Below are 13,406 nucleotides of genomic sequence, written 5' to 3' on the forward strand. Positions count from 1 at the left end.
CCTTCTCAGAGATAATTGTGAAGGATCCAAGATGTAGGAAATGTTACCAGTGGGCACTTGTCTGCTGAATCAGCCAAATAAACTACTTGAGGAGTCATTCTGGTACTAAGGAGGGCTATCAAAATTGATGTTGGGCCTATTATTTCTCTTACATTCCCCCCAGCATTGATCAGTATATGGGTGATCAATTATGGTACTACCCTAGCAGTCTGTAGAAGATTTTAAATATCTTAAAGATTTTTTTTTTTAGAAGGTTTTATGATAATAGCTCTCTTGCTTTACCTACACCTATGCACATTGGATATGCTGTTGCAGATTACATTTAACATTTAATTCACAAATTTCAGAAGAATGAGACCATGACATTACTTGGAGATTGTGGTCCAGGATCCCAATGGTATCATCTTGGAATGCAGCAGTCCACAGGCTACGGAAGGGGGAAGCAGTTTCCTGACCATTTAATCTTCTCATTATTTAGTTATCATCATCTATTACAATGAATATGCAATGTAGAAGACTAGGTTATGTTTATGCAGAAAAAAATACGTTGTACTTTTCAAATGACTTAAGGCTTGGTAAAAGGAAACAGTTCACTTTGTTCTCATTGCTAGAACTGGCAATAATCCTAAATGTTCTGAGACATTTTTTTCTGATTATAGAAGAAATGCTTGCTGAAGAAAACTTGGGAAATATAGAAAAATATAAAAATCATCCATTAACTCATAAGTTTTCTGGTAATTTTATAAAATTAGAAATGCCAGGAGTGGCTAAAAATTTTTTGTCTTTATGATAAAAGTTAAGATTAAATGAGTAAATGAGTAAAATACATCTTGAATATTTTCAGTTCATTCTTGAACAAAAACAATTCATGATATTTTACACATTCATGCAAGACAAACATTTTTATAATGATTAAGATAGAAATTAGATAATTTGCTATTAAAAATATATAACTAAGAAGAAGTTCTACTTAAATATCCTGATATGGGAGGAAAAAATCATTTTAATAAAGTGAAATTATTTTTTAAATGATTGATTGCCTTGTGTTTCCCACCAGCATTTTTACATTTGAACAAGAGCAGGAAATGTTTTCATCCTTAATCGTTCAACTTCAGCCTGCAGTATTGAAATCTGTTCAGCTTGTTGTTTTGCAATATTTGTTAACTTTTGTTGTTGCATCATGTTTTCATATCGTTCTTTGGCAATTTTTTCACAAGTCAGTTTAGACCCTACCCCAAAAATGAAGAAGAAAAGAATTAGTTGGATTATCATCTATACTTTCAAATATAGAAACAGCACTCGGAATCAATTAAACATGTAGAAGAAATGCTGGTAGCTTTGTAACTACTGACCAGATTTCAGGAATAGTGATTACTTTTAAAGAAACCTACAGTTGAGTAAAGAAAAAATATTCTTACCCATTGCATTACAGATGTCTTTTCTCTCTGAGACAGCCACCAACTCTTCTCGTAAATTGCAGCTTAGAGTATAATTTGCTACATCTTTTTGATTGCTGTACCTTCCCAGTTTTTTTAGTAGTTTTTTGCAGTTTTCCACATTCTTTTTGTGGGTCTGAAATTTTTGTTCCCATGACACCCCACAAAAATAATTTTGAAAAAAAGTACTTTACAAAGACATTATTTTTTAAATTTAAATTCATTATTATCGAGATATCATCTTATCACCATATCCCTATTGCCTAACATAATGCCTGAACATAGTAGTTAACTAACTGTTTAAAGATAGAATGGTATTTTAATGACATTTTAGAAAAAATCTTGTATATTCTTAAAAATGAGAGATTAAAAAAATACATAGCCTTGAGATTACTTTGTTTCCATCTTATATATGCTAGACAAGCTTAGCTTGTCTAGCATATATACAAAACAAAACAAAATTTGTTAAGCAGTAATGAAAAAACAAAGGCTTTACAAAGCCCAAGAAAGACTATCAACACTTGTTACATAAATCACAACTTAATGTGAAATTGGAAATTAATGTACACTCAGATATCTCCCAGGGGTTAATTCTAATATTAAAAGAAGTACTTCAGTCTACCACACTTGTTATGGTTGCAAAGACACTATTCAGGGGCCTCTAATTAGATCCTGAATGTCAGTAATGGACCACGATTTTATTAGGTTCTGTTTGAATTCATGACTTGGAACACTATGGCTTTGTTCAAATAATTCAAAACTGTTGGGATTATAATGATCAATACCTTTGAGACCTACCTTCTCTAAAACAGCAATGGTTTGCTCCATTATTCCAATTTGAATGGCAATCAGAGTCTCATAGTTTGGTTCATTTAGGTACTTGGAGAAGAAAAAACCCCACAAAATATGTAAGAATATTTTACTCTATTCTTTCAATAGATAACTTTATAAAACATTCTTAATTTTGAAAGTTACCATTTTCATAAAAATTATCTAAGATTGATTTGACTTTCATGCCATGATATTTAATTGTATTTAGCTATTGATACACTCACTTGTATATTAATAATTACAAATGCCTAGAGTTTATTTTCTCATTCATTTATTCAACTCACCAAATATTTATTAAGTGTCTCATTTGAGCCCTGTATTAATAGTGTTCCAGTTAAAGATACTAAGGGAGATACAAAGATAGATAACATGACTTTAGCTTTCAAAAAAAAGAGCATGTAGATATGATTAGTTGCCAGAAAATATGTAAAGTGACATGCAAATTCAAAGGTGGTCTGGGAAAGGATGTGGTTTTTCTGGACTGGGGAAATCCAGAGGCTTTTTGAGCAGGTGGCATTTAAATTAGACCTTGAAAAATAGATTTGGGATGTGAAAAATGTGAGGAAAGATATTTCAGGTTGAAGAACCAGTAATGAGAAAAGGCACAGAAGTAAAATCCTAGAAAATATCAATCAGTTTGTTTTGAGAATACTAATGTATAAGAGGAACAGTGGGAATGAATTTGAAAAGTTAGGTTGAAGGATGCAGATCCTCCACCTAAAGATTTCATAATTCATTTGCCAGGTAAGAAGTTGCAGTTTAAAATGTTTGAGCAGAGTAGTAAGGTTATTAGAGCTGAACAGCAATATTAATCTGACAGCAACATACAGTATAAATTAGATAAGAGAAGGCCCAAGGGTCAAGAGACCAGCTAGGAGATTTTTTAAAAAGTTTATTATTATTATGATTTTTTTAGTAATCTCTACACCCAACATGAGGCTTGAACTTACGACCCTGAGATCAAGAGTTGCATGCTATTCCAACTAAGCCTGCCAGGTGCCCCCAGTTGGATTATCATACAATAGTTTAAATCATGGAAAAGAAAAACTGAGCCAGGCTAACAGCAGTGGGGATAAAGAAGGAGGGAATAAGTAGATAAACTAGGCAAGACTTGGAAGACAGGAGAGGGGAATCAAAGATGACAACAACTAGAAGCCTGAGTAAGTGGTTGAAAAGAACAGAAATAAGCATATTAAGAAGGGTTGCTGTTGGGAGGTGGTAATGTAGAAATAGAGCTTGAGGGAGATCAGGAACTGAGAACTTGGATTGGTCTTTTAGAAGTGATCACTGAAGTTAGAAAAATCAAGATCAGCGAAGGAGAGGGCATGGAAGGAAACAGAGCAAAAGGCAGGATCATAAAGAATAGTTATATATAAGAGTTAGGGGACGCCTGGGTGGCACAGTCGGTTGAACATCTGACTCTTGGTTTCGGCTCAGGTCGTGATCTCTAGGTTGTGAGATTAAGCCCCGAGTGGGGCTCACCACTCAGTGCAGAGTCTGCTTCAGATTCTCTCTCCCTCTGCCCCTCCCACTGTGCTCTTTCTCTCTCTCTCAAATTAATAAATAAATCTTTAAAAAAAAAAAAGGGCTAGAAGCAAAAGAGAATTCAGTAAAAGAGGCAGAGTGGCCTGACATGTTGGAAGAAAAATAGCAGAAAACAGGGTTGAAAAAAGCCAGAGGAATGGGCAATTAAGATGGTCAAATGCTACTAACAGTTGCGTGATGGTGATGACTGGGGGACAGACCACTGGATTTGACAATTAGGAAATCATCAGAAGACAAAGAATTCATAGACACATCATGAAAAACTACTGGCTTAGAATGTGCTTGATATTACAGAGGTGTCTTATTAAATACTGTTTGAATGAATACATTAATGAATGAAATTAAAATTATATAGTGGGGCAGGGAGAACTTACCTTTTGACGATCTCTTGAAAAAAACAGCATCTGAATATCCCAAGCCTTCTGATTTAGATCTTCCATTTCCATCTCCATTTTCTTATGTTCCCACTCAATCTGAAATATTCCTTTGTGGACATCTTTACTTTCCATCATGCTAGCAACTTTCTTTTGTCCTTGAGTCTTGAAAAAAAAAAGTACGTTTTGATATTCATAGGACTCTACATACAGAATACAGAATATCTGAAGCTGAATGCTATTCTTAGAAAACACTTGGATCACAGAGGTAATTCTTTTTTTGGAAATTATTTTAATTAATTATTTTTTTGAGAGAGAAAGAGTGCATGCATGAGTGGTGTGAGGGGGCAGAGGGAGAGGGAGAGAGAGAATCTTAAGCAGGCTTCATGGCCAGTGTGGAGCCCCATGCAAAGCTGGATATCACGACCCTGAGCCGAAATCAAGAGTCAGACACTTAACCGACTGGCCACCCAGATGCCCCTCTATCTTCTTTTTAAAAATATAGCAGATATTAAAAAATTACCGATCACTAAAAAGCTGATAGGTACTAAACAGAAAGGATTAAAAAATATATATAAACAGCATAGCCAATTTACTTTATATGTCAGTAATTAGGCAGGAACACTTTTTGCCATCACCAGTCTATCAGGCTGTATGCATTTGTACCCCTACTCTCTACCCTGCTTCCTGACACTGTAGACAAAGGACTGTAGTTTAATGCAGCCAGGCACAACAGTATCTGATTGGTAGCTAGTGGATAAGCAAAAAAATAAAATAAAATAAAATAAAATTGAGTGGGTTAAATATATTTAAACATCGAGATATTTTGTACTTCACTTCAAATTGCGTAAATGAAGTTCAGGAATAATTTCATGAAGTTGTTCTCCCAGATTGCTAGTAGTGAAACTCTTATGTCTCTAAAATAAATTTATATGAGTTCCATCAGTTAACATTTTACATCTTTCTTCTTAAAAAACTTAGCTTTTTGAAGTCCATGCCATTATATTATACCATACCTTTTTTAAAGGTACTCTTTTTAAAAATTATTTTCCATCATGCTACTCTTTTTAAAAATTATTTTCATCTTCTGATCACTGCTTGGCCTCTCAATTCCTTGAATTTCTCACTTTCAATGATCTCTTCTCCATCTTACTCAGACACTCAAATCCCACAATTATACCCTTGATCTTGTTGTATGTAACAGCTCCAAAATCTTAAGTTCAAGCATTTCTCTAGGTTAGTGTTTCTCAAATGTTGGAGATATTGCCCTCCCATAGGAAATTAAGATTATGTTTGCAGAAATGTTTGGCTGATACACCTGGAGGGAGGTGTTGCTACTGGCATCTAGAGGGTAGATGCCAGGGATGCTACTAAACTTTATGCAATACACAGGACATAATCATCTGGCCCAGAATGTCAGTAGTGCCAAGGTTAAAAAACACTGCTGTAGAGCTACCACATCGCCTTTCTGTTCTCCTTTCGGTCAACTTTTTTTTCTAAGATTTATTTATAGTCACCATCTCTACAACCTCACTTCATATTATTTCTTCAACCACAGCCAATTGACCTTCTGCTCCAACTTCCCACTGAGACTGCTCTTGTCAAGTAACTGACAATAGCGCATGAGTCCCTTGTCCTTGGAGCCATTTCTCCATAATAGATCATATGTTAGGTCGTAAAATGAATCCTAATAAATTTTAGAAGATTGAAATCATACAATCATACATACATGTTCTGACCACTAGGTAATGAAACTAGAAATCAATAACAGAAGGAAAAGTGGAATATTCACAAATATGTAGAAATTAAATGACACATTTTAAAATAATAGGTCAAAGAAGAAATCACAAAGGATACTAGAAAATACTTTGAAATGAATGAAAGTGAAAACATAACATACCAAAACTTATGAGATGCATCTAAACCAGTATTCATAGGGAAACTTATAGCTATAAGCACCTAAAATCAAGGACATTACTACTAACCTTACAGAATTTAATAAGATTATAAGAGAATACTATAACAATTGTACTCCAACAAATTAGATAAACCTAGATGAAATAGAAAAAAATTCTATAAACACACAAACTACAAAAACTAACTCAAAGAGTAACAGAAAATCTGAATAAACCTATACTAACTAAAGATCGAATCAGAATAAAAAAACCTCCCAACAAAATAAAAAGCCCAAGACCAGAAGTCTTCACTGGTGAATTCTACCAAATATTCAAAGAAGAATTAATACCAATCCTTCTCAAACTCCTTAAAAAAATAGAAGAGGAGGGAACACTTCCCAACTCATTCTACAAGACCAGCATTACCCTGATACCAAAGCCAGACAAGGACACCCCAAGAAAAGAAAATTACAGGCCCATATCCCTGATGAAAATAGATGCATAAGTCCTCAATAAAATATTAGCAAACCAAATTAAACAGTGTGTTAAAAGGATTGTATACTCATACACACACTCCTAGCCATATGTTCAAACTTCTGAAAACCAAGATAAAGAGAAAAGCCCAAAGGCAGACATATTACATTAGAAGGAACAAAGATTTAAAAATACATAGTAGACTTCTTGTCAGAAGCTCTGTAAGTCAGAAGAAAATGAACACCTTTAAAGTGAAAAGGATGAGGAAAAGAGAGAAAAAAATCTTCCAATCCAGGGAACCTAGCAAACTATCAACAATGAAGGTGAATCAAAGACAATTTCAGACAAAACTTAGAGAATTCAATACAGGCAAACTTGCAATTCAGTTAAAAGAAGTTCTTTAAGTAGAAGATATATGGTATAAGACAGACACTTTAATCCCTACAAAGATGATTTCTTGAAATAGTGAAAATGAAAGGAAATAGAAAATGCTTTCTTCTTACTTTTCATCACTCTAAAAGATAATTATCTAAAGCAAAAATGATGGCAGTGTTTTGTGGGTTTAGAGTATTTGTAAAAGTAAAATGTATGGCAACATTAGCACATAATTCCCAAATAGTACAAAATCCCCAAATATTTGGAAATTAAATAACACTTCTAAATAGCCCATAAGTCAAAAAGGAAGTTACTTGGGAAATGAGAAAATATTTTAAATGGAAAGAAAATGAAAAGACAAAATATCAAAATTTGCATAATACTGCTAAAATCATGCTTAGAGACAAATTATAACATTAAATGCTTATATTAGAAAATAAGCAAGGTCTGAAATCAGTGATCTAATCTTATCTAAAATTATCATTAGGTGAGTAGACTGAGCTTAACAAAATGAAGGCATATTAGAATGAACATTTAACTTTGTAGTGCTGGACTTCTTATAACTTAGAATCATCTGGGAGGCTTTTAAAAAATACCATGCCTCGGGGTGGGGCCTGGACACATTTGTAAAGTTCTTCAGGTGATTCTAATGTACAGCCAGAGTTAGGAACCACTGATTTAACTGAATGAAAATGATTTATCATGGAAATGGGAGAAAAATGAACAAATTTGGTACAGCAGGTTATTCTGTTGGCTTTCTTCTTAAAAAATGATAATTACCCGAATCACAGAATTCAAGTCTTCAATTATGTTCTTGTTGATGAGAATTGCATCAGGATACTCCAGCAATAACTGAAAATTTTCCAGCTCCACTTGTCCTTGTTTAAGAAGAATTTGGATTGTCAAATTCAACTGGAATCTCACTTTCTCTTCCTGCAATCTATATTGAGAAGACTTCAAAGTAAGTAGTTGTAATATATTTATATTACAAATTTCATCTATTATCCGAGAACATAAAATTCAAACTTAATTTTCAACTTGAATTTCAAACTTAAGCTGAAGGAAAACCTGCTGAGATTAATGCAGAACATGTTTTCCTGATGATGAGCTTCCTTGGAGGTCTCTATGATACCTCCTCTTGTTGATATGGAATTACACTTGGGCTGCTCAAAGAATGGCATGGACAGAAATGCATTCACAAAGTTTTACTTTATGATTAAGAAAGGATTAATATAATTTTGGTTGTAAGTGGAAAAAAACTGAGATGCTACCAAATAACACATCTATTAAAGTTCTGACTTTATGTATTAACTTCTGATATTTTATTAACAATGTTTAATCTATATGCTACTTATATCTATTTCTGGCTAAGTCCCATTCCTCCTTAGAGCCTAGATCTGAGGATGATGTATCATGATGAATTTGGGAACACCAGAGAAGCATTTATCAAAGTGGCTGCAAATATGGAAAAAGTGAATCAAGGACTTAAAACAGTATCCCAACCACTCAGCAAAATACAATCTCTCTTAAAGAAAAAGATATTAGCTGGTTAGTTGTCTACATGTGAATTTCTTGGATATCTGCCTAATTTTCCAGAGTTTGCTTGTGTGGCTTGAGCCCAAAGGTGCTGACTAGCAGAAACAAATTCTTTGTACTGTATTTATGTGGAAGGAGCAGGTTAAAAAATAGAAAGGTTTTCCCAAAACTTGCCTATTTCTAATAAGAGCAATGGAACCTGTAGGTAAGTTCCATTCTGAAGTAAGGTCTTTGGTAACAAAATGCACTTTTTCAAGGAGAATTTATAAAGCCCAGCAAGAGAGACCAGTCTGTGCCGCCTGGAAACCAGCGAGTAAGCTTTCTCCCCCCATGACAACACAATCTAACTTAGCCCTAGCTTAGACTCTGTGTAAATGAACATGGATGAAAAGTTGAAATTACACCATGAGTTCATGGAACACTTTTTCAATTTCCTGTTGCAACTTATCATCATCCTCTGTTCTCCTCCGCAGAAAAGCCATCATTTCCATTAAGCCGGCCGCTTTCTGCTTTACCTGAAGGAACCAAACCACAAAATCTTAGAGCATGTGGGGCTTTAGAAATAAAAGCAAACTAATTTTAAAGAACTTTAGAAAACATAGATGTTTTACTTAGTTACAAAGCCTTATTAACAAGCCCATTTTTCTAGATTAATAAAAATTTAAAGCCCTGCCATGATGTTATGTAAGACACCTAAAACTTACATGTTACATTCCATGAATATTTTGAAAAATATTAAACTTGCTTCTCACTAAAAATCAAATATGCAAGAAACTGTAATTTTCCTTATATATATATCTTATTTTAAAATTTGTTCTCATCATCTCAGATAAAATGATAAAATCATAGATTCCTCAACAAAAATATGCCAGTCTGATGTTTGTGGCGCTGAATTTAGGGAATTTTGGGGAGGGGAGGCAGAGGGTGGTCAAGAAACAGCAAAATGAAGGAATCTTTTCTCAACTAATACATTCTCAAATTGTTACCTTTGCCACATTAAAAAAATAGTCTAGCAAATATAAAGTAGGTTCTAGTGAAATATAATTCTAATCTATGCAGAAAGGGATGAGGACAACTCAAGACCAGGGCAGAGAGAAAGGAAGTTGTGTCTATGACAGTGCTGCCCAAGAGAAATACAATGTGAGCCATAAATGAGAGCCACATATTTAATTTTCAATTTTGCAGGAGCCACATTATAAAATGTGAAATGAAACAGGTGAAATTAATTTCACTAATATATCTTATTTAATACAATATATCCCAAACATCATTTCAACTGTAATGAATATAAAAAAAATTGAGACATTTTCCATTCTTTTTTCATACTACTTACAACATGTCTCAATCAGGACTGGCCACATTATTTCAAGTAAACAATAACCACATGTGGCTAGGGGCCACCATTTTGGACAGCATGGGCTTAGAAGTATAGACCTATACTTAGCCCTCAATGCCATTAAGGTTAATATTATTTCATCATTATTATTACTAATGTTACTAACTACTACCTTAGCAGGAAAACCTAAATAATTAGCATTTCTGGAAGCACTGGTCACTATAAACTATATATTTGATATTAGTACACTAAGTGAAATGAAATGAAATTGAAATGGAATAAAATAAGATGTTATTATATACTTTCTGTTCATTTTCCACTTTCGCTCGTCTGGTCATGCAGAAATGATCCCAGACCGAGGGATCCAAGCCTTCTGGCATGTTACTAATATTGTCCAAGTCATCCATGGCTTTCATTAACTGGACAAAGGCATCCTTATTCAATTTCCCAGATTCTGGTCGCTCTCCAAAAGGCACAATACTGGCGGTATCTGAGTGCATTTTCTGTTTGTGAATCCTGGTATTGCCAATAAAAACCCATCAACCTTTCACATTCTCACACACAAGAAATCAATGTTAAATTATACAACCCTTAGCATCAGTATGACATTGCATGACACTTTCTTTTGGCAAGTGGACACTGGTGGGTGGATTATTCCAAAGAGAAAAGCACCCATTTTGACCTTCTTCCATACTCCCTGGATGCCCAGGCATGACCCTGGCTGGCCTACTGATGTCCCTAACTGTTGTCAGCACTGGCAGCTTTACCTGTACTAAAGAATTCTCCCTTCTGTGTATTTTAAGCAGGCAAGTAAATGCCCAAGAGGAGTATGGATATTCCCTAGTTATGTCCCACATATCCTCTGCCAGTATCCTTTTTACAGATGAGTAGCCTGGAATATTTCTGATATAAACTGAACGGGAGAAGCACCTTTTAAAATCTACATTAATGCATTAGTTTTGTTTCCCTGGGCTGTGGCTGGGAAGGGAAAAAGGTACAAAGATTTATACCAGACACTCACTATCTAGATGCTTTACAATATGCTGTGAAGTTACTATTGTTATCCTCTTTCTCTAGATGAAGAAAGTCTGAGAGAAGCTATTGGTCCAAGACCACAGGTCTGATAGATGGTAGAGTTAGGATTTAAAGCTAATTCTGTTTGGCATGAAGGCTTATGCTCTTTCCACTGCTGCCTCCCAATGTGTGGGAAGCGGTGCTTCTTTCTTCACAAGACTTATTATGACTCACTCCTTTAAAAATAGGGAAACCAAGATATGGTTGAATTTCCTGGGTTGTGTGTAACCTGTTAAAAGTGAGAGAATGAGTTTGTATCTCAAATATGCGCCTATACAGTTGTAACAAATTCCATGATTTCTAGCTTACCTTCGATTGAAAATTATGGAAATCTGAGTATGAAAAATTTAGAAATCTGTGAAATGAATTCTAATGCTACTCTCAGTATAAAACCCTGATTATTTTCGAACCCTTTTTGATAATGGTTATTTTCAATCATTTATACTGGCATTTTCCAAACTTTGTCTTGAACACAATCACATGAGATGCTCTGACTGGCCAAATAAGTTTGGAAAATACCGGTTACTCTATTTTTTTTTTTTTTTTTTTTTTTAGAGAGAGCATGCACATGCATACAAGTGGGGGGAGAGGAGAAGCAGAGGGAGAGGCAGAATCTTTTTTTTTTTTTTTATGATTTTACTTATTTGACAGAGAGAAAGACAGCTAGAGAGGGAACACAAGCAGGGGGAGTGGGAGAGGAAGAAGCAGGCTCCCCCTGAGCAGGGAGCCCGACGTGGGGTTCGATCCCAGGACCCTGGGATCATGACCTGAGCCGAAGGCAGACGCTTAACTACTGAGCCACCCAGGTGCTCCAAGAGAGGGAATCTTAAGCAGGCTCTACGCTCAGTGCTGAGCCTGACTTGGGGCTCAATCACACGACCCTGTGTGATCATGACCTGGGCCTAAATCAAGAGTCAGACGCTTAACCGACGGAGCCATCCAGGCACCCCTCTATTTTTTATACTTGGAGATCCAAGGCCAAAAACAGGTTCTGAGAAGTTCTTTAATAAACTGTTTAACTTTTTCTTTTAACCCAGGATTTTCCCCAAACATATTTTGTTCTGGAAGCCTTTTATGTGTAATTCCAATTCATACAACAAGGGCCTCATATTTGCTAGAACACATCTTGGGAAAAATTATAGATCTGTATACCACCAATATCTTAAGAGGAACTACTTTCATAGGCCTATGCTAGCACAGTGCTTACCTAGATACTTAACTTTTTGAATAATGAAATCATTTTTCTTCATTGCTTACCTTAAGATGTAAGAATAATCTAAAAAAACCCTGAGTTATGATAAAGACACTTGAACATTTTCGCATAAAAGATGTTACACTGAATATTTCTATCTAGTTGGGATTGAAAAAGCTGAACTCTAACAACACTCCTCTTCATTTATGAACTTTTTTTCTCAGAAAAATGATAGCAAAGGAGAAACAAACCTTGGTCGGCGTTTAAAAAGTTTGTAGAGTATATCCACCTGATGACTGGGAATTTCAGAAAATTCTTTTCTAAAGCTGCGATCCAGAACCTAAGGACAGAGATATTACTGCTTAATTGCAACTTTTTTCAGAAGCCCTTTCTTTGTTGACAATATTTTTCAAGATATAGGGTCGAATTACTTTGATTTTAAAAATCCATGAAAATTTGGTTTATAAAGTAGACTTATTGAGGGTGACACTTGCTATGCAAGAATTTCTCAAAGATTTATTTTGAATAGGAAGTACCTCTGTGAATTACAAATATTATTTCATATAAGGTTCTAGAAATCATTCAGAACTAAAATTTTCACAAAATAATATTTACCAGTAAAATATGCAAGGTATTCTATTCTATTCTATTTTATTCTGTTCTTTATGTTTTTTCTATCCTATTCTTTTCCTTTATAAAACTACTGGTCATACATATGATCCAATAATTCCACTACTGGGTATTTATCCAAAGAATATGAAAACACTAATTCAAAAAGATATATGCACCCCTATGTTTACTGCAGCATTATTTACAATAGCCAAATTTTGGAAGCAACACAAGAGCCCATCAATAGATGGATGGATAAATATTATATATATATGATGGAAGAATGAAATCTTGTCATTTGCAACAACATGGATAGACCTAGAGGGTATAATGTTAAGTGAAGGAGGTTAGTCAGAGAAAGACAAATACCACAAGAATTCACTTATAAATGGAATTTAAAAAACAAAACAGATGAACAAAGAGAAAAAGAGATACACAAAAAACCATCCTCTTAACTATAGAGAACAAACTGATGGTTACCACAGGCGAGGTGAGTGGGGGTATTAGGTGAAATAGGTGATAGGGATTAAGAATACACTTATCATGATCTATACATAATATATAGAACTGAGTAAGATATAGAATTGTTGAATCATTATATTGTACATCTGAAACTAATATAATACTATACATTAATTATACTGGAATTAAATTAAAAAAAAATTGTGGTCATAGCCTACTAAATTGATTTCATGACCAACTAGCGGGGACCGCAATTTAAAGTTTGAG

At 34.5% G+C, this 13,406-nt stretch overlaps 1 protein-coding gene across 1 annotated transcript in view; it reads right to left on the reverse strand.

The window, feature by feature from the left end:
• Nucleotides 1-937: 937 nt before the first annotated feature.
• CFAP43 (cilia and flagella associated protein 43) overlaps nucleotides 938-13,406 on the reverse strand; it is a 111,571-nt gene continuing 99,102 nt past the window's right edge. Inside the window, exons 31-38 of the mRNA XM_032423404.1 lie at nucleotides 12,320-12,408; nucleotides 10,105-10,318; nucleotides 8,869-8,981; nucleotides 7,711-7,870; nucleotides 4,187-4,351; nucleotides 2,235-2,315; nucleotides 1,419-1,572; nucleotides 938-1,229 (exon numbers count right to left, since the gene is read on the reverse strand). Coding sequence (XP_032279295.1) covers nucleotides 1,063-1,229; nucleotides 1,419-1,572; nucleotides 2,235-2,315; nucleotides 4,187-4,351; nucleotides 7,711-7,870; nucleotides 8,869-8,981; nucleotides 10,105-10,318; nucleotides 12,320-12,408 — 1,143 coding nt within the window. The 3' untranslated portion in view covers nucleotides 938-1,062. The remainder of the gene's footprint in view (nucleotides 1,230-1,418; nucleotides 1,573-2,234; nucleotides 2,316-4,186; nucleotides 4,352-7,710; nucleotides 7,871-8,868; nucleotides 8,982-10,104; nucleotides 10,319-12,319; nucleotides 12,409-13,406) is intronic.

Source organism: Phoca vitulina, unplaced genomic scaffold, assembly GCF_004348235.1.
Source record: "Phoca vitulina isolate PV1807 unplaced genomic scaffold, GSC_HSeal_1.0 scaffold28, whole genome shotgun sequence".
NCBI classification, from domain to species: domain Eukaryota; kingdom Metazoa; phylum Chordata; class Mammalia; order Carnivora; family Phocidae; genus Phoca; species Phoca vitulina.